The 24,901-nt window shown below is 52.2% G+C and overlaps 1 protein-coding gene across 1 annotated transcript; it reads left to right on the top strand.

The window, feature by feature from the left end:
• Positions 1-3,100: 3,100 nt before the first annotated feature.
• On the top strand, positions 3,101-22,447 carry LHFPL1 (LHFPL tetraspan subfamily member 1). The gene is made up of 3 exons (XM_036740302.1): positions 3,101-3,482; positions 9,666-9,764; positions 22,227-22,447. The coding sequence occupies exons 1-3, from the start codon at positions 3,101-3,103 to the stop codon at positions 22,379-22,381; spliced, it is 636 nt and encodes a 211-aa protein (XP_036596197.1). The 3' UTR covers positions 22,382-22,447.
• Positions 22,448-24,901: the final 2,454 nt, after the last annotated feature.

The raw sequence follows: 24,901 nt of genomic DNA, 5'->3' as shown, positions 1-24,901 counted from the left end.
TGGAGAAGGAATGCCCAAGGCATCTCATCAGCTGGCTCCCAGGAGGCCAAGCAGGTTAGATCAACAGATGTCATTAAGAGCCTGCTCTGTTCAGGGCCCTGGAGAAGCCAAAGCTAAAAAAAAGGCCCTGCCTCTTCTCAAACAGTTTACATTCTCCTGGAGGCTACAATAATTCTTGTTGTACTGGCCAGTTATTGCAAGAAAGAGGCACACTGATTGGGGCAGGGGAGGCCTTGTGTTCAAGATGGAGGCCACAATGTAAGATGGTGGTTTTTCTGAAAAGGAGCTGGGGGTCTGAGTGGACTGCAAGCTCCATGACACAACAGTGAGACTGGGAAGCCTCCACTCCCTGTCTTCCTAGATCATTTGATCTTGGGTGTGTCCAGGAATAAAGAGGTGATCATCCCCCTGTCCTCTACCCTGGTCAGGCCACTTCTGGAGTGTGGTGGTCAATTCTGGGCACCACAGTTTAGGAAGGACATAGAGAGTGCACCGAGTGGGGGCAAACAGGATGGGAAAAGGTTCTGAGTCTGTGCTCTGTAATTGGGAAGGACATGTAAGTTGTGGGAGTAGATAGAGGGAGGGTTGTGGCAAAGAGACAGACTTTGGCTGGATATCCAGAAAGCTTCCTAACAATGGCACTGTCCCAAGTGGCCTGGGCTGCATTGGAGGGAATGGACAGGCTCCCCCGCCTCAATGCAAGGCTTCAGTCAGATGCTGGACAAGCTCTAGTAGGGGATAGTGTAGACAGGACTCTTGTCCCAATGTGGATCAACCTAGATGGCAGCTGATCTCTACCCCTGAGATTTTGGGATTCTGTCATCCAGCATGTTAGGCCCCAGCAGTACAAAAACAAGGAAGGGAAGGAAAGGGAACAAGGAAAAGGGGAAAGGGAGAAGGGAAAGGGGAAAAGGGAAAGGGAGGGGAAAGGGGAAAAGGAAAGGGGAGAGGGGAAAGGGAGAAGGGAAAGGGGAAAGGGGAAAGGGAAAGGGAGGGGAAAAGGGAAAGGGAGAAGGGAAAGGGGAAAGAGAGAGGGGAAAGGGGAAAAGGGAAAGGGGAGAGGGGAAAAGGGAAAGAGGAAAAGGGAAAGGGGGAAGAGGAAAGGGAAAGGGGGAAAGGGAAAGGGAGAAGGGAAAGGGGAGAGGGGAAAGGGGGAAAGGGAAAGGGAGGGGAAAAGGGGAAAAGGAAAGGGGAAAGGGGAAAGGGAGAAGGGAAAGGGGAAAGGGGAAAGGGAGAAGGGAAAGGGGAGAGGGGAAAGGGGGAAAGGGAAAGGGGAGAGGGGAAAGGGGAAAGGGAGAGAGGAAAGGGGAAAAGGGAAAGGGAGAAGGGAGAGGGGAGAGGGGAAAGGGGAAGGAAGGAAAAGCACTGTGTGCTCTCAGGGGATTAATGTTCCCCTGGCCTGATGCTTTTATGAACACAGTGCCTATAAGGTGATTAGAGAAGCGAGGAAATATTAACCACTGGGGAAATCAGGAAGGCTTCCTGGAGGAGGTAGCATAGTGAGCTAGGCCTTGAAGGAAGCTTAGAGTTCTGCTAGGCAGAAGGGAGGAGGAGGGCATCCTGAGCATGGGGCCCAGCCTCTGCAAAGGCAGAGCCAGGAGCCAGAATGCTAGGCTCAGCTAACAGCAGAGATGCCAGTTTTGGTACAGACTCCAAAGCCCAGGTTGGGGAGGCCTTCAGTGTCAGCCTTGGGCATTTGGACTTTACTCTAAAGGTAACTGGGAGTCACGGAAGAGAAGGGACGGACGTTAGTTGTCGGAAGCCCAAGTGAGGTAGAAATGAGAGTTCTTCTTAGTATTACCTTTACAGAGGCAACTCTCAGTCTTAGTTTGCTCGCCTGTAAAGTGGGGATAATGATAAATATGTCTTCTCTCCCTCTGCCACATGAGGGGCCTGAGGGCAGAAGGGGATACTCCTTAGACGTGAACCTGCCGGGGAGGTGGATGCTGCCGAGACATCTCCCAGCTCCCAGCCCCCCAGGAGTGACTGTCAGCACTTTCCTTCTGGGCCCTGCCGGTCCCATCCTCTCAGGCTGGGTGGGCGTCCTTTGAGCATGCACAGGCCCCGGGGAGCCCCGTGGGAAGGAGGAGGCTTTCTGGCCGCCCATGGAAGGGAACCATGTGAGCCCCCTCTCCCTTCAGTTCAGTTCAAGCATTTATTAAGCACCAGATGTATGCCAGGCACTCCATGTCAAATAATACAGAGACCAAAGTAAGACATGCCCTGCCTTCAAAGGGCTTACACTCTACTGGTGCCATACCACGGGGGCATGGCTAAGTGTGTGTCAAATACCGGCTGTCCCAGGAGTTGGAAGCTAGTAAAGCTATTGATTTCAGTGATTAAATAAATATATTAATATATATTAAAGACGTGTGTGTGTATGTGTGTGTGTGTGTGTGTGTCCACAGATGGGCATCATTCAGAAGAGCTTCACTGAATCATAGGCCTGGAAGGGACCTTCCAAGTTCATCTACTCCATACACACACACACACACACACACACACACACACACACAAGCACACAAGCACAAGCACATTTACATATTCATATATATATATATTAGGATAGAGAATAAGTACAAGTAATGTTGATGGGGTGGGGGGCAGGGGGTGAGCCACTAGCAGCTGAGGGCTCAGAAAAAGCTTCGTGGGAGGGAGCAGGAGCCGAGGAGCTGAAGGTGATAAGGGCGCACATCACAGGCATGTGGAACAGCCACAGAGGTGGTAGATGAGGTGTTTGGTTGGAACAGAGAGTGCTTGGGGGGGCGAATGTTCCATCAGCCTGGAAAAGGGGTTTGCAGCTGGACTATGGGAGGGTTTAGGATGGACTGAGGCTGCTGAAAAGTCTGCCTGTCCCCCACACACCCTGAATTTGAGCTGGCAGACAGGGCAGCTACTAACACAGTTGTGTCCTCTCCCATCACAGCAGCAGTTCAAAGCAGCCCTGCCACACCAGTCACAGGAGAGGAAGCCACAGAAGGCCTCAGGCCTGAGACCAGACAGAATTCTGCTTCAGAAGAGGAGGCCAAGTGGATCCCGGTTTGCCATCAGGATCAGCCTCCCAATCAGGCCTCAGCAGGCAGGCAGAGTTCATGAAAGCATGAAGGGCAGCCTGACACTGGTTGGGATCCTCTGGGCTGTGCTGTCACTGCTCACCGCTGTGGCCAGCACCACCAGTTACTTCCTGCCCTACTGGCTCTTTGGCTCCCAGCTTGGGAAGCCAGTGTCTTTCAGCATGTTCCGGCGCTGTAACTACCCTGTCCGGGGAGAAGGGCGCAGCCTGGTGATGGTGGAAGAGTGTGGCCGCTATGCTAACTTCAATGCCATCCCCAGCCTGGCTTGGCAGATGTGCACCGTGGTGACGGGCACAGGCTGTGCCTTACTGCTGCTGGTGGCACTGGGGGCCATCCTGGGCTGCTGCATGGATGAGCTCATCTCCAGGATCATGGGTCGATGCATGGGAGCAGCCCAGTTTGTGGGAGGTAAGGCTGGGTGCCGAGGAGTGGGTGGGCTGGGGCAGGGCTGTCAAGGCCTGTGTCTCACCTGTGGCAGGGCAAGATGAAGAAGGTGGCCCAGGTTAATGGAGGCACCATTGCGTCTGCCCCCTCAGGCTCTTCTTCTCCTCCATCTGCTGCTTCTCTGAAGGTACCTAGTCTTCACCATCCCCCAGAGTCTATCTCCTAGAAATGCGTATACCCCAAGGTATGACTTTTGGCTGCCAGATAAATGGTAGAATTGCAGACATCATGTCAGCCTACCAGGGGAGAAATGAGGGGGAGGGGAACGGGCCTTCCGGTCTGCTCCAGCCATCCCAGGCCTCTCTAGAGAGAAAGCCTGCTAGAGAGATTAGTGCTCAACTTGGTCAGGAAGCTGCAGTGGGCTGGAGTCTATGCCTCCCCTTCCTCATTGGTCAAGTAAGGAAGACAGTAATCTTGTACCTTGCCCGACAGGCTTGTTAGGCGCCTCTAAGGAGAGCCGGAAGCGCATGGGCTCTGCAGACTTCCTTACGTAAATGTCTGTTAGTGTTATGCTTGTTACTGGTGGTGTTAGCAATATCATCATTGTTAGCATTGGCACTGCCATCGCCCCCCTTCCTTGGAAGGCTCATCCTGTTTGGGGGCCACTACTGGGCCTTCCCCAGGGCCTTGGCCTAGCTCCTTTGGGTTTATGAGCTTGGGAACTCTGTCATCTCCTGCCTCACCTGGGTTCCTCGTCTACTGAAGGGGCCCTGGCTATGTGGCCGTGGCCGCAGGCAGGAAGGTGACAAAGAACAGAGAGGAGAGGCTTCAGGGGACCCTCCTCCCATCCAACTGGGCCCAGGCAGCGCCATGTGAATCCTATACAAGCCTGGGGGATTCTTTCCTGTCCTTTGCATACCTGGTTGTGGCCCCAGGGGTGGCCTTGGCTGTCAGCTGAGGGCCAGGCTGCCCTGGACGGGAAGGCGGGGAGGGGCAGCTAGTGCTGCTCCATGAGCCTGGACAAAGCTTTTCACCTCAGTTCCCCTATTCTGGGGATGATAATAGGACCCACTTTACCAAAGCAAAAGTGTGATCATGTGGCTCCCTTGCTTAAAGTCCGGTGGCTCCCTCTCACCTCTGTTTGGCTGTGAAAGCCCTTTCCAACCTGGCCCAAGCCTAGCTTTCCAGTATTATTACACCATCATCACCATCACCATCATCATCCTCGTCCTCATCCTCATTAGCCAAACCAGCCAATCCAAGATCTTCATCCTGAGCCCTCCCCTCCATGCCCAGCATGCATTGGTCCTCACTTCTGCCTCATCTCTGTGGATCCCTAGTCTCCCTCAGGGCTCAGCTCAAGCACTGAGCTGAGGGTGACAGAAGGGGGAAAAGTACAGGCAGTAGTAGTAATACCAGCCAGCACTTCAAAGTTTAGAAAACACTTTCCAATCATCTTATATGATCCTCACACCAACACTGGCAGCTAGGTGCCAGAGAGCAGTTAAGTGACTTGGCCAGAGTCACACAGCTCTTGCAGATTTCAGCCCCACCAAGCTTTCCCACATCCAAATGAGGGTGGGTGTGGCACATTTCAGGGGACTTTCTTCCCAGCCCCTTGGAAAGAGGTAATTCAGTGTGAGGAAACCAAGGCTGACAAAGGTGGTCTGCCTTGCTGTTAAATCCCAGGTAATCTGACAAGGGACTAAGCCACCCAAATACACACAGGCCGGAGAGGAAAACCACAGTCATTTCAGAAGGGCTCTGAATGCCAGCACTAGGAACTTGTACTTTATCCTAGCTAAAGGCTAGCTGAGTGAGGGAAGAGTGGCACGGCCAGATCATAAGATTATTTTGGTAGCTGTGTGAAGGATCGAGTGGACAAGGGAAAGGATGGGGGTCATGGCAGAGCCAGCCTCAGACCAAGGTTCTTTCCTGTCCTCCATGTTTCTTAGAACCAAGACTTGGGAGTCTGGTCTTATATCTTGGCTGCCTCCTTGGAAGAGGTACTTGCCTTCCTTTCTCTGTGCCTCTACTTCCCCATTTGCAAAATGTCCCTTTTCTAGGAGTGGACCTGGCCAGGCTCACTGAGATGTGGGGGTGGCACTGCCCTGGGGGATAGAACCCCCTGGGACAGCAGCACACCAGGGTGTCACTTAGGAAAGACTATGTGGGTACCAGACACAGGCTGCCCACCCAAGCCCCAGAGGCCAGCTTCCTCCTGGGTGGGAAGGCAGCCAATAGGGTGCCAAGGAATAAAGACACTAGAGAGACAGGAGGTGGGCTTCCCCAGCCCCCAGGTCAGCTGAGGGAGATTGATTTTGTCCTGGGTTCTACACTTTCTCGGCAGTGTATGCATTAACCAAAATACGTCAGCCAAGGAGCCAATTACTTCCAGGGAAGATTCATGTCTATGGGCCCCCAAACCACTGAGAGAGAACATCCATTAAGGACCCAGTCTCCACTCTCTCTGCCAAGCCCTTGACCGCGGAGATGAGGTATGGGAGCCAAATACAGGAAGGAGTCAGGAGCTGCTCCTGCCCGGAGTCAGACCAGACAAGGTGACCCTAGCACATACCCCTGCCCCACCCCCATGGATCCCTCCTGCTGCTCCAGCAGGGGCTCATGGCATGGAGAGGCACCTTAGGGAGCTACTCCAGCCCTGGAGGGCAGAGGGGAGGGGAGGAGAGAAACAAATACGGGGCACATTTCGTTTCCAGATCAGTGGCCACCATCCACTCCTCCCATAAGGAAGAGGGGAGCAGCTGATCAGGTGGGGCCTCAGCTGGGGACTGCTGCCCCAACAGCTGCTATGGCCTCCTTTTCAGCTCGGAAGCCAAGACAAATCCCAAAGAACAACTGTGAAAGCACTACCCGGGAAAGTCTTGCTATCTTTTCTGGAGCACAGATTTAAACTGGTTTCCCGAGGTCCTTACAGGTCCCAGCCCCTGCAATTGATTGTTAGGCTAGCCAGGAAATGCAGCTCAACTACATTCTGTGAAAGTGCCTGACTGGCCTGAGGCGTCTCTGCCTCAGAGTAGGCCACAGGCTGGGTGATGTAAAGGACCCTCCCTCTCCTACCACAAGTAAAAGGGCTTAAGAAGCATCCTAAATGTGGCTCTAGTCTGAGGGGTGACTTGGCAGGCCTCTACTCCAGCTGTGCCAAGGCCCCCATTTGGATCCATGAAGCTAGCCATGAGCCTCTGGTCTACTGAGCAGCCTTGCCTTCTGGACTCTTGGCTCCATATGTGGCTACAGTACGCTTTCCCAGGGCCCAGATCATCCCAAACATCCCTATCTCTGTTTCTGTCAAGGACGCCAACCTTTTGTACTTTCTCCCTTGGCGGTCTAATAGTTCCCAAGGTTTCAGCTGTCATCTCCACACGTAGACTTGCAGCCCTGGTCAGTTTCCTAAGCCACAGGCCTGCATCACTCCCTCTTGGACACCTCCAGCTGGATGTCAAACTCAACATGCTTTAATCAGAACTCATTCTCTTGCCCCCAAAGCTCCCCTCCTAACTTCCTTGTTCCTGTTGTGGGGCCCACTGGCCCTCTGGCCTCTCAGGCTCACAGCCTTGGAGTCAGCCTTGATTCTGCCTTCTCCTTCCATAATCCACAGCTGGTTGATGCTAACCCTTCCGCCATCTCTCACTTGCATGCCCTCCTCTCCACTCACACAGCCACCACTTGAATTCAGTACCCCAGCCTCACTCCCTAGGACTAACACAATTGCCTCCCAATTGGTCTCTGCCTCCACTCAGCTACCCCTCCTTGACAAGCTCCAGTGGCTCCCTAGTAATCACTTCTGCCCCTCCATGCAAAGCTTTCCTGACTTGTTTCCCATTACTCTCCTTCACACACATTGTGTTCCAACTAAACCAGACTCCTTTCTATTTCCTGTACATGGCATTCATCTCTCCTTTGTGCCTTTATCCATGTTGGTTCCCATGCCTGGCATGCCCTCCTCCTTCCCACCTCTCCTTACTTCTGCCCCATGGAATCCTTCCTTCATCCTTGCCACACTCATGGTAAGGGAGAAAGAACCCTAGATTTTGAGGCAGAGGCTCTGGGTTCGAATCCTGCTCTGTGCATTTGCCATTGGACAAGTCCTATAATTGCCCTCAGCGTCTGTATAATGAGTAGGTTTCCAAGGTCCCTTTCAGCCCTAGCACAAAGGGTCCTACAGTCCAGCTAGTTTTGTGTATCATTTTGCCTTGGGACGAAAGCCCAGGAAACATAGAATCCTTTGGCCAAGGTCACCCAAAGAAAGTGGGCCAGAGTAGCAGTGGCCCAGCATGCACGTGGCCCAGCATGTACGTGGCCCAGCATGCATGCCTCCAGCCCATGGCTTACTTGCTTGGGTTCTCCACCCTCTTGTGGAAGGGTGTGGGATGCTATGGATTCCCAACACACTTGCACATAATTGACCATGGACTTCATTTTGAATTTTTTAAATGTGCATGGAAGTAGTGGCCTCCCCCTCTGAACAAACATAATGGGATTACTTGAGAGTTATGAGGTAGATGTCTGGCTGGAAATGCATGTTTTCTTCAGCCTTCTCCCTCTAGATGGCTCCCCCTGGCTTCCTTCCCCTGGATGTTTCTGCCTCCCTCCCACCAAATCACCTTTGTGGTGAACTGGGCACCTTCTGATCTAGGGCACAGTTAGAAGGAAAGGGAAGGTAGGAGGCTGAATGAAGCCTGGAACAGCCAACCTCCCTGTCACTGTTTCATTTCAAGCCTTTGGCAGCTGAACCCTGCCCTGGAAGGGGCCTAGGACTCTACCATTCATGTACAAGGGGACCTTGAACAAATCTTTGGCCAGGATACTGTGGTCTCTTCTAGCCTTGGGCTCAGTGTCTTAGAGGGCACTTGACCAGCACCCTCTTTGCTCCCTGAGAAGCTGGGCACAGGGCCTGAGTCAGAAGGCAGCTTTGATTCTCTGTGGCTTCTAGCCAGTTTGAGCTGCTCTTTGGGACAATAGTAGGCATGGGCACCAGGCAGAGGAGCCCAGACTTGGTCCACCTTGGCAGCCTGGCCCAGAGCCTCTGACCTCCCAGTGGGTGAACCACAGCCCCCTTCTTGAAGGTAGCATACTAGGGTCAGAAATGCTTTAGCCTCAGGAGTCAGGAGAGCCAAGCTTGGATCCTGGCTCTGACACTTCATAGCTCTGTGACCACGAGCAAGTGACTTCTCCACTCTGAGCCTCAATTTTCTCATCTGTCAAGTGGGCATACTCATGCTTGTACTGCCTACCTCACAGTGTTGTTAGGATCTTGTTCTCACTGGAGAGAAGTGGGAATGTTACTCTCTGACCTACCCCCAATCCTCCAGGCAGTAGAAGAATGAAGTTGTCGGTCGCAGGTGAGGATCTCATCTATTTTTAAAGCTATCCCATGAAGGAGGCTCCACCATTTTCCTCACTCACTCACTGCCTTCCCGTCAGGTAGTCCTCCCTGGTGCTGTGCACTTAACTCCTGCAGAAGCTTCTACCCTGTTTCCCCACCTTTTTTCCACACTCATCAGCTGCCAACTCATGTACATGCCAGTATAGTTCAGAAGATGCTTTGAGATCCTCTCACGGAGGGAGCAGTCCGAATGGAGAGTGAGGCTTTTCCATGAAGAAATGATCACGGAGCTTCCTTGGGAAAAAGAGGAGCATGGAAGAGGCCTGGGCCTCCCCTCCTTGGTGCTTCACCAAGCTGTCTGAACAGCAGAGGGCTGCATGAGCCAGGCAAACATGTACCTCACTCCCCATCAGAGCTCCAAGGAACCAAACTTGCTGGTAGGTCCCAGCAGTCCTTGGTTGTGGGGGAAGATGGGAGAAACATATTCTCAAGGAGAACGATGCTGTGAGTGGACACTCCCTGGGGTGCTTGGCTGAGCCAGAGCTGGTGCTCCCCACAGCGTCCTTGCCATTTGAACCAGTGACTGCCTTTGGGTGACAAAGCTGGATTCCTGTTGAGGCAGAGGGCTGGCCGGATCTTGCTAACAAGCGGCTTCCCTCCTCAGTGGCCTCCATTGCTCACTGGGCTCTGTTTAGATCACCACGTTGGCTATTTTCATGGTCTTCATGACTGAGACTATGGCGGTTCCAAAAAAGGAAAGAACAGTGTGCCTGGGAGTGATCAGGGAGGGCCTCCTTGAGGAGGTGGGCTGGAGCTGGGGCTTTTCAACCCATTGCCCACTATGTCTGTTTTTGTCCTAGGTCTGCTTATTGGTGCAGGCTGCGCCTTGTATCCCCTAGGCTGGAACAGCCCTGAGGTGATGCAGACATGTGGGAACTCCTCCAGTCAGTTTCACTTAGGTAAGAGGAGCCCCAGAGGCCTCAGTGTGGCAGAAGAGGGGGACAGGAGGGAGGGGGGGAGGGAAGGAGAGCTGGGGGGGGGCCTTGACAGTAAGAAGGACATCAGGAAGGAGGGAGGATTTGGGGGAAAGACCAAGAGTTGGGTGGAATTTGAGATGCCATATAGGACATCCAATTTGAGGGGTCCAAAAAGCAGTGAGTGGGTGATATAAGACTGAAATTCAGGAGAGAGATTAGGGTTGATCTATGTAAATCTCGGAATCACCTGCCTAGAAATGGCCATTGAATCCTTTGGGAGTTGATGAGATCAAAAGAGATAATAGGGAAGAATTAACAGAGGAAGGCCTGACAATTTAAGAGGGGTTGGGGAAGGCTTCCTGTAGAAGGTGGGTGTTTAGGGAAAGACTGAAGATCAGAGAGTCAAGATGTGAAAAAGGGGCCATGGAGAGGATGGGAGGGCAGGGCAGGGGCTTGAGGATACATGGAGGGGCTTTGGCTTGGCTTTGGCGGTGGCATGGTGGAAGAGGCAGGAAGATGCCTGAGTGCCGGGAGAGGAGGAGGGCCATGAGAGGCTCTAAGGAGCTTTGTAAGCTCGAGTTCAGACACCGGGAGATTCAGGAGAAGGTGCCATAGGAGGGCCCGGCAGAGAATAGGTGACATATTTGTAGCGGGTCCAGTCAGCAGTTTGGTGATTTTTCTCCTGCTCCACTCATGAGGAGCAAACATGGCAGATGAAGGGGTGGAGCTTGGCGAGGCATGGTAAGCAATGAGCAGAGGGGCCCAGGGATTCTAAAGGAGAGGGCGGTGTTGAGCTGAGCTGCGTCACCAAGCAGCCCAACTAGAGAAGGGAGGAGAGTCTCGCCAGGGGAGGGCTGATGCCCCAAGGAGTCAAGACGATGAAGGTCACAGTGAGGATAAAGAACAGCATTAGGGGAAGAGTGGAGAACTAGGTCTTGGGAAGTGAGGACGTTGAGGACCTGGGGACTTGGGTATCTGAGAGAGTATCCATGGGTATGCAAAGTCCCAGTCTGCCACTTGGCCCACTGCTTCTGCCCTCTCCTCCTCTTGTGTGAGTGTGTTGTTCCTGTTGCTCTCCAGGGTCCCTCAGATCTAGCTCTGTGGCTCGGATTCTGACCTACACACAGAGCAGGCCCCTAGCTTGCCTGCCCAGAGGGAGGGAGGGTGTCAGCCTTTCCAGGCTCCCCTTGGTGATGGCCAGAACAGCCACTTCCTAGATGCTTGTAGGCTGCATATCCCCACTCTTGAGGTTGGCCCTGTCTCCTCATCATTTGCCAGCCCACTGGCCGACTGAACCCTTCTGTGGCCCTTTGTTGAGTCTTGGCCTTCCTGAGTGCTCAGTCTCCAGGCTTTCCCTCTTGTGATGTCCAGCATATCCTTTGTGGTCATGCAGGGTGCTGGGAGACTGTAAGCAAGAGCCACATCCCCAGGGTGGCAGCCCTCCCTCAGCAGGCCCTGGAAGGAGGGGGAGGCAGGAACCCTGGCTCCTGCCCTTCCTCATGCCCCAGACTCCTTGGGTACCCTTGGGCAGGTCCCTTCTCCAATGGGGTTCGGACCTTGTGGGCTCTCAGGATGCTGCCAGCTCTGGGGAGCAGAGCTGCTCCAGGGACAGCTTGTATCTCAGTCAGCAGCCACATGGTGGCAACAAAGACAGCCTTGCAGCCTCCCTTCCCCGGCTTCTGCCGGCAGATCAAAGCCAGTCCTCCTGCCTCCCCCACTTCCACCCTGCCCCTGGGGAGGGCCTCCTCCCCTCTTGCCTTCCTTCCCTAGTGGGATGCCTTGGTCAGCTTGCAAAAGATCCCAGAATTCCTTGGAAAACAGACTGGACTGCAAATCTGGGCCCAGGGCCTTGAGTTCTAGGCCTGGGGTTTGGCCTATGGCCTATCACTAACTATGTCATATCTGGTGACTTGCTTCCTTTCTCAGAGCCTCAGTTTCTCTATTTGTTAAAAAGAAAAAAAGAGGGGTTGCCTTTGGGGCTAGGAAAGGAACAGTAATAGGTGCTGCCTTCCCACAGGGAGCTGTGCGGCTTCACTGGGGGGACGAAGGCCAGGCCAGCGAGGTGGCTGAGGAGAACAGCCAAGCCCAAGGGCTAGGAGATCAAGAGGCAGTTCCCTCCTCTTCCTCGTTAGAGTCTTGGAGCTCACACAGTCACCAAAGCATCACCAGGTTACACTCATAGCCGTGATCAAAGTTAGTCCCAGATGGGTGCAGACCCTCACTGCTGACCTAGCACTTAGACACGGGCCCATGACAAAAGTTTCTTTCGCCTTCTAAGGACTGTATGCTCTTTGTGAAGTGTTTATTATTAGCCCCATGTGACAGACAAAGAAACTGAGACTTCCAAAGGGGAATTGACCTGTCCAGGTTCACACAGCTAGAGCTGGGAGCCAAAACTAGGTCTTGCCTGCCTCCAAATCTGGTGCCATATGAGCCGTTAAGGGCTGTTTTGCTCAGCATTGGCATCTGACCCCACCCTCAGTGGGTGGCCTGCAGTTTGGGGGCTATGAGAGGAGGCTGGCAGTGTTGTACCCCTTCATTTTACTAGCTGAGCATGTGCTAAAGCCCCAAGCTGCTGCCGTTTATTGTTTAGTTGTTTTAATCATGTCAGATGCTTCATGACCTCATTTGATGATTTCTTGGCAGAGATCCTAGAGGGATTCACTATTTCCTTCCCCAGCTCATTTTACAGATAAGGAAACTGAGGCAAACAGAGTTAAGTGACTTGCCCAGGGTCACACAGCTAGTAAATGTCTGTGTTCAGACTTGAACTCAGGGCTTCCTAACTCCAGGCCCTGCACTCTGTGCACTATGGCACCACCTACGTACCCCAAGCCCCAAGTTTCTGTGGTACTCCCCAAACCCAGAGTACAGGGAAGAGGCCCTTGGGACAGCCCTGACTGCCCTGGGGGCCACATTCAGAATGTCTCCCAGACACAAGGCATAAGGGACCTTTGAGACCCCTGTCCAACCATCTCATTTAACAGAAGGGGAAGCCAAGACCAGAGAAGTGAAAGGACTTGGCCACAGTCACACTGGGAGGAAGTAGCACATCCTTTGCCTCCCAATTGAGCAGCAGATTCTAGGCTCTTGTTCCCGGGCTTCCAGCTACCCTCCTGTTGTGGCCCGGGGCCCTTGGCCATGACTTTAGACTTCCTTGGCATTTTCCTTTGGAGATGCCTATCTAGGGGAGGCAATGAAGCCTCCTTTTCAGCAAGAGCTCTCCTGGAAGATGGGTCCCCCAAGAGAGGGAAGGGGCTGGCACATGACTCTGTAAGCTCAGCTAGGGGGTGGGCAGGGGGCCAGGCGGCTGTTGGAGGAAGTTCCGCCCACATTAGGAAAGAACCAGGGAAGGGGCCTAATCCTGCCTCCCTCCCCCCATGGCCAGCCCCCACAAGCATTCTGCCTGCTGTTCTTCAAGGAAAACCTCCCTTCTTCCTGTTCTGGGCCCCCTCCCCTCCTTTCCCCCACCCTTTCTCTCTTTTGGCCTTTTTCTCTTGTTCCTGCCCATGTTCCAAGGAAAACTCATTGCCCTGGGCTGCTAGTTTCTCCCCAAGACTACTTGGTACCCATAAGCTCAGAAGTAATTGTGGCCCCTGTGATGCCAGAAGGCCCAGGACACCCTGGACACAAAAGGGACCCTGTTTGGGAACCTCTGTCTAGGGTCACCACCCAGGGAACTAAGGGGATTTCTCCTTCAGAGCCCAGACCAGGGGTAGGGAACCCAGAGCCTGGAGACCGCATGTGGCCCTCTTGGTCCTCAAGTGCGGCCCTCTGACTGAATCCAAACTTCACAGAACAAAACCCCTTCAGAAAAGGATTTGTTCTGTAAAACCTGGACTCAGTCAAAAGGCTGCATCCGAGGACCTAGAGGGCCATGTGTGACCTTGAGCCCGCAGGTTCCCCCTCCCCAGGCCTAGACTCATGAGATTACTCACCTTTTCCTAGGGCTGCCAATGCGACCCTCCTCCCCACAGTATCTACAGTAGAAGGGCCCACCTTTGGGCCATTTCAAGCTACAGCTTCTAGATAAGCAGCATGTACGTCTCTGCAACTACTTGGCCCTGGCTGGCTGAGAGCTTGGATCTCCATACCAGTGAGCTTTCTCTTTATGTAGCACCGATCATCGGCTCAGGATCTCTTGTCTTGGAGGATAAGCCTTGCTTGGGGCTCTCAGCAACCTCAGTCACTGCCCGAGGCCCATGTCCAAACTGCTCTTCTTGCTGCCACCCAACTCCCAACGTGCTGATAACTTGGAGCTGTCATATATATCCTCAGTGAAGTTCCTAGAACTGAAAATGTCCCACATGCACAAGCTTATGTTTGGCTCCTCTGTGCTGGCTCTGCCCCTCAACCTTCTTCATCGCTTTCTTCCCAAGCTATTTCCAAATTCTGCCTTGAATGGCACCATTCAGGGCTTCTCTTCCCACATCCTGGCTTCCCCAGCTTCCCTCTCAGAGAGTAACCTCTCTCACATGCTTATGTCTCTGTCTCTGTCTCTGTCTCTCTCTCTCTCTCTCTCTCTCTCTCTCTCTCTCTCTCCTCTCTTTCTCTCTCTCTCCCCCTCTCTCTTCCTCCTTCCCTCCCTCTCCCTCTTCTTCTCCTTCTCTGTCTCTGTCTCTCCCACTCTCCTTTCTCTGTCTCTGTCTCTCTCTGTCTCTGTCTTTCCCTGTCTTTCTCTCTCTGTCTCTCTCCCTCTCCCTCTCCTCCCCCTTCTCTGTCTCTCCCACTCTCCTCTCTGTCTCTTTTTCCCGATCTCCTCTCTCTGTCTCTCTATCTCTCTGTCTCTGTCTTTCTCGCTCTCCCCTTTCTCTCTGTCTCTCTCTGTCTCTGTCCCTCTCTCCGTCTCTTCCCCCTTCTCTGTTTGTCTCTCTCCCACTCTCCTCCTGTCTCTCTCAGTCATGTCAGCAATGAGTCTGGCCCCAACCAGAAGGGGGGTTCTTAGTCTAAATGTATCTTCACCACTTGTATCTTTCCAAGTACCCACAGGGGCCACTGTTTCTTCTCTTCCCTCCTTCCCTCTGCCTCTTAGAACCCTTGCCTTCCTTTAAGACACAGCTCCAATGTTTCCTTTTGCAGGAGGCATTTCTCTGGCCTCCCCAGCTGCTTGGGCCTTTCCCTCTCAGATTACTATCCAGCTACTCTGAACACATCTTACATGCACCTAGCCATATATACATACTGTCTCCTATGCTGGAATGTAAGGTCCTTGTGGGCTGTGTCTGTTTCAGTCATGTCCTTATAGCCTCAGTGCTGAGCACAGTGCCTGGCACACAGCAGGCACTTCATAAATGCTTATTGATTGCCTGAATACCCGGTATCATGAATAGATAGATATAGAGATGGATAGATGGCTAGATTGCACATGAAGGGATGGAGTCAAGTCATGCCTTGCATGGACCTTGAACCTGCTCTACTTCGGGGCTGGCTCTCCCCACAGGCCCAGCAGGCCCAGCAGGCTCATCCCAAAGGAGCACCCCTTTCCCCCTGCCCATCCCTTCAGTCTCCCCCACCCCCGCATGCCCCTGTCTCATGCCCTAGTTCTGTTCAAACTCAGCCCAGTGGCTCACAGCAACCCTCAGGGATTTGGAGAATGGTCTTGAGCCCAGAGCCAGTACCATCTGAGGTCCCTGTGATGAGACCCCAAATCAAACACTGGTTCTGTATAGCAAATTTAATGCCAAATCTAAGGAAACAGAGTCAGGCTCCAAACCAATTGGATTTGCAACTTGGAATAAAAGCAAAGTGTCTGATTTAAATGTCAGCCCTGTTGCCGAGTGATGATTTAATAACTTTTATGAGGGATCTTGTCACAGCAAATTCCACACTGGAATAGAATGACTCACAGATCGGGTGTTAGAGATGACACAGCAAGCTAGCACAGAGCAGAAAAGGATGAGGTTGGCATGGGCCTCCGTCGGGCCCTGCAGCCACCATGGCCAAGGCTTGTTGTCCCAAACACCCTTCTCTGCTCCTTTCCCTCCAGCTTCTCTTCCACTTGCCAGGAATGTGGCTCTTGAGAGAGTCTGGTGTGGGCACTGAGGGTCAGGAATGACGCAATGCTGAGGTCACACTGTTCTGCCCAAGAGCAAGGTGCCCAGCCAATGTCTTTAAACCATCTGAGGCTGAACAGAGACTGCATTCTGTCCATATATTTTAAGATGTCCTAGCATTTTCTGGTTAGCAGAGGACACAAGAGACCATTGAGCTCTGCTTCCTGCTTCTTGTTGTCCCCATTTTACAGAAAAAAGTAACTGAGGCCTAGAAATGTTGAATGATTTGCCCAAGGTAACCCAGGTAGTGGAGGGCTAGAGGACTAGAAGCAAGGTATCCTGGTTGCTTTTCCTTTTAGGATCTCTCTGTTTCTCTCTGTCTCTCTGTTTCTGTCTCTGTCTCTCTCTCTCTCTCTTTGTGTTTCTGTCTATCTCTGTCTCTCTCTCTGTCTCTGTCTCTCTCTCTCCCTCCCTCCCTCCCTCCTCCCCCTCCTCTTTTCCTATCCCTCCCCTTCTCTTTGTCTCTCTCTGTGTGTCTGTTTGTCTCTTTCTCTGTCTCTCTCTCTTTCTCTCTCTTCTCTCTCTCTCTCTCTCTCTCTCTCTCTCTCTCTCTCTCTCTCTGTCTCTGTCTCTCTCTCTCTCTCCCTCCCTCCCTCCTCCCCCTCCTCTTTTCCTATCCCTACCCTTCTCTTTGTCTCTCTCTCTGTGTCTCTTTGTCTCTTTCTCTGTCTCTCTCTCTTTCTCTCTCTCTCTCTCTCTTTGTGTTTCTGTCTATCTCTGTCTCTCTCTCTGTCTCTGTCTCTCTCTCTCTCTCTCTCCCTCCCTCCCTCCCTCCCTCCTCCCCCTCCTCTTTTCCTATCCCTCCCCTTCTCTTTGTCTCTCTCTGTGTGTCTGTTTGTCTCTTTCTCTGTCTCTCTCTCTCTCTCTTCTGTCTCTCTCTCTCTCTCTCTCTCTCTCTGTCTCTCTCTCTCTGTCTCTCTCTCTCTCTGTCTCTCTCTCTCTCCCTCCCTCCTCCCCCTCCTCTTTTCCTATCCCTACCCTTCTCTTTGTCTCTCTCTGTGTGTCTCTTTGTCTCTTTCTCTGTCTCTCTCTCTTTCTCTCTCTCTCTCTTTGTGTTTCTGTCTATCTCTGTCTCTCTCTCTGTCTCTGTCTGTCTCTCTCTCACTCACTCTCTCTCTCCTTCTCTCCCTCTCTCCCTCCCTCCCTCCTCCCCTCCTCCCCCTCCTCTTTTCCTATCCTTCCCCTTCTCTCTGTCTCTCTCTCTGTGTCTCTTTGTCTCTGTCTCTGTCTCTCTCTCTTTTTCCTCCTTTCTGCCCCCACCCTGGAAGAGACGATGTGGTTCAATGGAAAAAGGGCTGCCTTTGCAGGCAGAGGACAGGGCTCTACCCCTCCCTAGCTGTGTGACCTTAGCAAAGTCTCTTTTGCTCTCTGGTTCTCAGTTTCCGTATCTGTAAAATGACGGGGTTGGATCGATGACTTCAAACATACTATCCATCTCTAATTGTCTGATTCTATGATTGGGAGTCAGAGGGCTTGGGTTGAAGCTGTGGCACTGCTCCTTAATTCCCTGGGTGATTTGGGCTTTCCTTGGGCCAGGTACAGGGCACTAGGGACAAAGGGGACACAATCCCTGCCCTCAAGGAGCTTCCATTTGACATGGGAATACAACCTAAATACAGGTACCTCTGCTGAGTAGATGGCATTTGGTGGGAGCTCCTCCCCTCCTCTCTTCTTCATCTCCACATGTCTTACCGCACCCCCAATTCTCTCTTCCTTCTTCCCAATGACCCTTATCCTTGCTAAGGCCAATCCTTCCTCTAGAGGTGCTCTCGCTCCCATCCCCTTCATTCTTCTCCAGCAGATCGAATCCCTACCCATCCTCTCCTTTCGAAGCTCCAATTTCTCCCCCATGTGGTTCCTCAAAAGCCTGCATTAGACCCTTTTGCCTTCTCAAGCCTCATCCTTTCTCTCTCCTCCATTTCTCAGTCGAGCTCCTCTAAAAGAATTCTTCTTGCAATTAATCAATCTTCAAGGATCAGGTCTCAGTTCCCACTCAGCCTTTAAAGCCCTTTGCCACCTGGCCCCAACCTATCTTCCCCTTCCCACACTCTGTGATCTCACCAAACTGGCCTTTTCTCCATTCCATACATGTCACTCAATCTCCCATCACTATGCCTTTGCAGTGGCTGTTCCCTATGTCTGGAATTCACTCCTTCTTTACCTCTCTGCCTCATAGACTCTCTCTCGTCTTTTCAGCACTACTCTCTACGTGAAATCTTTCTTGACCCCCTTACCCCACTGCTGGTGCCCTCTCTCCCTCCTTCTCTCCCCCTCTCCTTAGTTAACTTATATTTCTTTGCATCTCTTCCATATATACGTATACTAGCACTTGATGTCTCCTCCATAGACTATAACCTTGAGGGCAAGAACTGTTTCATTCGTTGTGTTTGTATCTCTGGGGCCTAGCACAGAGGCTGGCTAAGTAGACACTTGGTAAAGACCTTTTGATTGCCTTGATAAATAAATACCAAGTAATTTTAAGAGGAAGCTTGTACTAATACCAAAAGGTTATCAGAAAAGGCCTCTTGGTAGAAATAGTACCCGAGCAACTGATTCCAAAGAAGCTTGGGAATTCTAAGACAAAGAATGCAGAGGTAGAAGATGAAAAATCACATGGATTCAAAACTGGTTGGAAGGCCAAAGTCAAAGGGCAGTTGGGTTCGGTCCTTCATCCATCTGGCAGGAGGTCTCCTGTAGAAGGTCCTGAGGATCATTTCCATCAGTGACTTGGATGAAGACATGGATGACCTGCTCATCAAATTTGCAGATGACACAAAGGTGGGAGCCAAGCCCCTGGATGACAGTCTGAATCCCAAAGATCTTGCCAGGCTTGAGCTCTGGGCTAAATCTAATAAGATGGAATTCAGTAGGGATAAACAGAAAGTCGTTTTTGTGTATGACTTCACAAGTATAAGTGGGGGGCAGCAGTTCTGAAAAGAATATGGGGGCTTTCAGTGGACTTCAAGCTCAATGCTTAATGAGCAGTGTGATGTGGCAGCCAAATGAGCTAGCGCTTTCCTGGGGTGGCAGTTCCTGGACAGTCACTCTGTCTTCTGCCTTTGTAAGGGCTGGCTTGGGTGTATGAAGGGCAGCCATGTGAAGGAGGGAGCAGATGTGTGGTTTCCCTCCAGAGTGTTGAACCTGGAGGAGCGATGGGGGGAAGTGGCCAAGGGGCCCTTTGAGGCTTGATGTCAGGAAGAATTTCCTCACTACTTGAGTCATCCCAAAGTGGTGTGGGCTGCCTGGAAGGGTACTTGGACTCCCCATCCTTGGAGGTCCTCAAGAAGAGTCTAGACAACCACTCGGTGGCCATGTTCTAGGATGGACTCCTTCAACCTAATGGGTTGGCTCGGAGAGATGATCACTGAGGTGAGGTCCTGTGATTTGATGAACCTGGGATTCTGTCAATAGGGAACAGCTTGTTTGGCTCAGATGCAGAGTGCATGAGGAGGAGCAAAATGACATCAGTTTGGAAAGGCAGGGGAAGGCTTGAACTGCTGGGCTATTTGGTGTTTTATTTGAGTGGCGAGAGGGAGCTGCTGAAGACTTTTCAATAGGTCTGTGTTCCCAGATCCTATAAGGATCCTTAGAGGCAGCTAAGCGGTGTCTTTGAAAGAGCTTCGGACTTGGGAGTCAGAAAGACCTGAATTCAAATCCTATCTCAGAAACTGACCAAGCTGTCAGACTCAGGGCAGTCACATCCTCTTTCTTGGCTTCAGGCTGCTCTTCTATAAGATGGGGAGAATAATGGCGCCTACCCCCAGGGTCCCTTCCAGGATTCCAAACCTTAAAATGCTCCCAAAATTCCATCTACTGTTTTCCTCATTGTCATTGTCATCCTTCCCCTCCTCCTCCTCCTCATCATGTTATCATGAGAGCTGGAGGAGAGCTCCAGGGCCATCTAGTCCAGAGGAGACCCAGGGAGGCAGGATTCGAACCCAGGGCTACTAGAATATCCATTTGCCAGTAGTGGAAGGACAGGTCGGAGGCAGGAGAGACATCGGTAATGGATGAGGCTGTCGCAAGAGGCTGGCCAGAGGTCCCGAGGGACTGAACTGGGTAGAGATGATGGGAAAGTAGAAAGGGGAAGACTTGGCAAGTGACATGGAACAGGGCCTCTCTGGGCCTCAGTCTTCCTTTCTCAGCAATGAAACGCTAGAACTAGATGATCTCCAAGTTCCCTTCCACTCTCAGCACCTCAGTTTTCCATGCAGTAAAATGGGCACGTAGATCGAAAGGGCCTTTAAGGTCTCTTCTAGCTCCTGATGCTCTGATCTGATGATTCTGAATACTTTCCCTTGGGCTGTGCTGAATCCACCCCATCCTCTGCAATCCATTTCCCTTTGATCTTCGGAGCTCCTGTTTGCCTCCTGGTCCCTCTAGCAGGGGGTGGGGCAGGCCCTGAGCAGATGAGGGACTGTAGCTACCCTCCCCCACATCAGCCTTCTAGCCCACAACCTGAGCCTTAGAGATTACTCAGTTGGGCGCCTGGGGGAAGAGGAGGTCCAGCATACCCTCAGGCAAGAGCAGGAGCCAGCGCAGGCCCCAGGGATGCAATAGCGGGGGTCCTTGGCAGCTCACTGCTCCAGGCACTGTCTCCCACTAGTCAGCAGCTTTCTTTCTGCCGAGGGCTTTGGGGTAATGGCACTTTATGCATTTATTCTGTTCATTTAGAAAAACAAGTCATTCCCTGGTCCCAAGGTGCACTTCTATAATAGAAACATCCTGTCTGCTTTAACAAGGGGCTGACCTGACAAGTGATGGTTGGGCTGCCCAAGGCCTCTGGGCCAGGAGGGAGCAGGACGCTGAAGTGCTTGGACCCTGTGCATGCAAAGATTAGCCTGGGCAGTTGGAGGGGTGGCCTACAGGCTGGGGGGCCAGCCTAACCTAGATAAAGAGATTTTATATATGTGTATGTGTGTGTGTGTATGTGTATATGTGTATATACGTATATCTGTATGTATGAATGTATGCATATGTATACATATACATATATAAAGAGAGAGAGAGACAGAGACAGAGAGAGATTTGAATGTGGATCCTCTGACTCAATCCTTCCATTTTTCTGGTATCTCAGGGGCCTCCCAAAGTAAAGCACTGTACCAAGGTGCTGGGGACAATAAAACCAAAGGGAGGGAAGAGGAGTGTGAGCCCATTTTCCACCAACTCAGCAGCAAACACTTAGTAAGCACCCAGTGGGTGGGAAGCTCCATTGCTAGTGCTGAAGATCCCAAGGTCGACATGATATTGTCCATCTCTCAAGGAGTTTCCAGTCTTGTGGGGGGTTGGGAAGAATCTGAAAGGTACATAATTAAGTCTGTTATGGGCATAGATTGTGACTGGGGGTGGGGGATGCAAAGGCCATACCCAGACAAAAGACTCTGGGAGATTATGGGACCTTTATTGGATCATAGATTTGGGGACCCTAAAAGATCATAGATGAAGAAACTGAGGCCCAGACAGATTAAAGGGCCTTGCCCCCAAGGGAAGGGGATGGCTGGGAAAGAAGTCCAGCCCCTGCCCCAACCCCCACATAGTGAGTATGGGAAAAAGAATCCAGGTCTTCTGGATCTTGCCCCAGTGCTCCCTGCCCTGGACCACGGTGAGTTAGGGAGCCCGGGTTCAAATTCTAGCTCTGCCATTGGCTGGCTATGAGAATTGGGGCCTATGACTTCACCTCTCCTAGCCTCAGTTTCCTCATCTATAAAATGGAGAGGAAGTTGGCTTAGATGTGCTTTAGGTCCTCTTCAGCTCTCTATCTCTTGTTCTGCAAACTCTGAGCTTGGAGGATGGGCAGAGGGTTAGCAGGGCCTCTTGGAGGACATAGAAAGGGCAGACCAAGATGAGGGCAACCTTGCCTGGAATGGAGAATAAGTGAAGGGAGCAAAGGAAAATGAAGCTAGAAAGGAAGATTGGGGCCCACCTGCGGGGAAGGGCCTTCTTTGATGAGGAGTTGAGGGTTTTGTCCCAGAGGCAAAAGGGAGCCATTGAAGATTTGGAGAACAGGAGGGACTGAGTTCAACCTGTGTCTTAGGAAGATGATTTTGGGAACTGTGGGGGAAGATGGCTAGGAGATGGGAGGGACAATGGGGAGGATGTGAGAGTGGCTTGTCTGGGGCTGTCAGTATTGATTTCTTCTTTGAATTCTTGTCCAGCTTTCAGGGTGACTGACCAGGGGCTGGGACTTCATTTGTGAATAGTCCCTGGCCAGCCAAGCGGCCCCTCAGCCTTCCGCTGTACACCATGAAGGGTCCTGAGCCCAGGCCTAGACCAGCAGCTGGATTGGCAAAGGAGCCAGGCTCGTGCAGGCCAGGCTAGATATGGCCAGTGAGAGGAGGCTAGCTCCCAACTTTGTGCCCCTTTTGCCCATTTCTGCTTCTTCTTCCCCCAGGTACCTGCCAGCTTGGTTGGGCATACTACTGCACTGGGGGCGGAGCTGCGGTGGCCATGCTCATCTGCACCTGGCTCTCCTGCTTTGCTGGAAGGCTTCCCAAGCCCATCGTGAATTCCTACACCATGGAACTGGAGCATTGCCTCCACCCCTGAGCCAGTCCATAGCTTCTAGTCTCTTGGGGTGCTGGGGGTAGGGAAGGGGATGGCTGGGAAGGAAGTCCAGCCCCTGCCCCAACCCCCAAGTCTTAGCCTTAGCGTACCTTTCTCTTTCCTTTTCACTTGCCCAAAGCCAGGGGGCTAGGATGGGTTGGTATGGGATATTAGCTTTACAACTTTCACCCTTTTCTTCTTCCCACCTTCCCTCTGGGGTGTCCAGGCCTCCAAGGGTTCCCTTTCCTCCAATCCCCCAAAATTCCTCCACCAAAACCCATCAATAAGTCCCTGAGTACTTACAAACCATTATTCCTATGTGGTCGGCACAAACATCCTTTCTTGTTGGATCACAGACCTAGAGCTGTAAGAGATCCTGGAACTCATAAAGTATAGCTTCCTGCTTCGATGCACGAGGAAACTAAGGCCCAGAGATCCTGAAGCCCCATAGCCAGGCCCTTGGAGCTCCTCCCCCATCCTGCCCAACAACATTCTTGCACCGCAGTCCTGCCATGGGGCAGCTTCCCTGATGAGACTTCTTGCCCCCACAGGCCAATTGCTAAGCAATGACTCTGCCCACTCAGGACTCACTCCAGATAGACACAATCCAGAGTGGGCTGGATGCATTCTAGCTGATTCCGAGGGAGGTCAGTGTACTGGCTTCCTGAGTTCCTCCATCAGGCAGTAGAAGCTTAAGAGCAGCAGGGGCTGAGAAGGAAGATGGAGGGTGGGGTGCTACTCTGGCAGTCAGGAGGCCTGCATTGGAATCCCAGTCCTGCCACTCACTCACTGTGGTCCCCTCCCTGTGCCTCAGTTTCCACGTGGGGAAAATAAGGGTAGCTTGAGCTAGGTGATTTCTGAGAATCCTGATTGCAGTCCTGCCATTTTACAATTCTCCTGAATCCCTTGGAGATCCCGACAAAGGCCCTGAGCCTCCATTTGAATTGGAAATGGGTCTGGGGAGCTTGCTTTAAGAGGATTGCTTTCTGAGCTCTGGAAGGGATTTTACGCTTTAGCAGCTTTGTTCCAAGGTGGCTGGAGATGCATTTTGCAGCTAGGATTTCCCTTTCACATGCCTACAAGAGAAGTCCGCCAGCATGGACTCTCCTCCTGACCCCAGCCTGGCCACTATTCTGCTTCCCTCCAGGGCCACACAGACAGTTGGAAAGCGATTAAGGAGCAGGTCAGTGTAGCATGCAAAGCCCCCAGGACTTACAGGCCCAGCCCTGATGCATGCTGGCCATGGGACTATGGACAAGTTGCACCACTTAAAAAGTCTCCATTCTCTCTGCCTCAGTTTCCTCATCAGCGCATCTTCTGTTCCCTTCCTCCTTCCCAGGGTTGTTGGGAGGAAAGCATTCTATACACCTTAAGGAGTTTGAGAAATGGGTCCGATACTCAGAAGATAGCTACCGAACAGTCTAGGACCAAAGCATCATGGGGCGGGGGGTGGTGGCTGACTGCTAACTGTGAGAGATTCAAGGGAAAGAGGCAGGGCTCCTGCTCAGGAAATATCTGTTACCATTCCAGACAGCCTTCTGTCCTCATCTAGGGAGAAGCTGCAGGGCAAAGAGGCCTCACTCATTCCACTGGCATTTGGACAAATGAGTGTCCCTTTGTAGAATCGATTGTTCAGAGAGATTGGATTTGGGGCCACTTAGGGAGTTGTCAATGCCTGCCACTCGTGGCCATCTTAGTGAACCCTCTGGAACAGGCTTTTGGATCCTTGGCGAAACAAGAGGCAGGGTCCCTTTGCCGTGCCCATGCTGCCATGGGGCTGCTTGGCTGAGAGTGTCATTACCCAGGATTTACAATCTGGGCTATTCTCTCTTCCCCCTCTCTAGCACATGGTAGGGTCTCCAGGGCACCCACGAGTTTCACAGCATCATGGTGTGGTCTTAAATAAGCCCGTCTGGGCTCCCTCCAGGATGGGAGGGGGGGGGAATGATATCAAGGCTAAAAATAAACCAGCAGGCACTTGGTGCCCTGGTTCCTGGGCTTCTGAGGAGTGAGATGATGAAGTTACACTTTGAACATTGTCATGAGAATGGAGCCTGTTGGGGGTCATTATTATCAGGACATAGGAGATGTTTCAAGTCCTTTCCAAAACATGGGTTCCAGCTGTCTTACCGGGGGTCCGCTACCCCTCTTTCACCCTACCAAGCTTCCCCTCTTCCTATTTCCCTTCCCTCCCCAGATTCCCCCCTCCCTCCTGCACAGTGCTACTGCTGCTGTTCACAAGGGCCCTAAAGTGATGTAGGAACACCAACTTCACCTTGGAGCCAATGAGCTGCCCAGGGTTTTTATTGGAGCATCTTCCCATCTGGAGTAGGAGAGAAGACAGAGCAGTCTAGCAAAAACAAATGAGAAGACCTTTGCTGGGATATTTGAAAAAGAGGGCTTGGAGAAAGGCAGAGGCCCTGCCTCTCAGCAATGAGGGTAGAAGGCCTGAGCACTGTGGCCTCTGTGCTTCCCTCTTGTTATGGCTCCTGGGCTCAGAGCCCTCAACATGGGGTCCGAGAT

The sequence above is a fragment of the Trichosurus vulpecula genome, chromosome X (genome assembly GCF_011100635.1).
Source record: "Trichosurus vulpecula isolate mTriVul1 chromosome X, mTriVul1.pri, whole genome shotgun sequence".
Taxonomy (NCBI): domain Eukaryota; kingdom Metazoa; phylum Chordata; class Mammalia; order Diprotodontia; family Phalangeridae; genus Trichosurus; species Trichosurus vulpecula.
The sequence above is the reverse complement of the archived record's forward strand: the minus strand, read 5'-3'. Positions and strand labels throughout refer to the sequence as shown.

Coding starts and splice junctions, on each gene's coding strand:
- LHFPL1 (XM_036740302.1), top strand. CDS start 3,101: ATGAAGGGCAGCCTGACACTGGTTGGGATCCTCTGGGCTGTGCTGTCA. Junction 3,483..9,665: donor AGCAGCCCAGTTTGTGGGAG/GTAAGGCTGGGT, acceptor TTTTTGTCCTAG/GTCTGCTTATTGGTGCAGGC. Junction 9,765..22,226: donor CTCCAGTCAGTTTCACTTAG/GTAAGAGGAGCC, acceptor TTCTTCCCCCAG/GTACCTGCCAGCTTGGTTGG.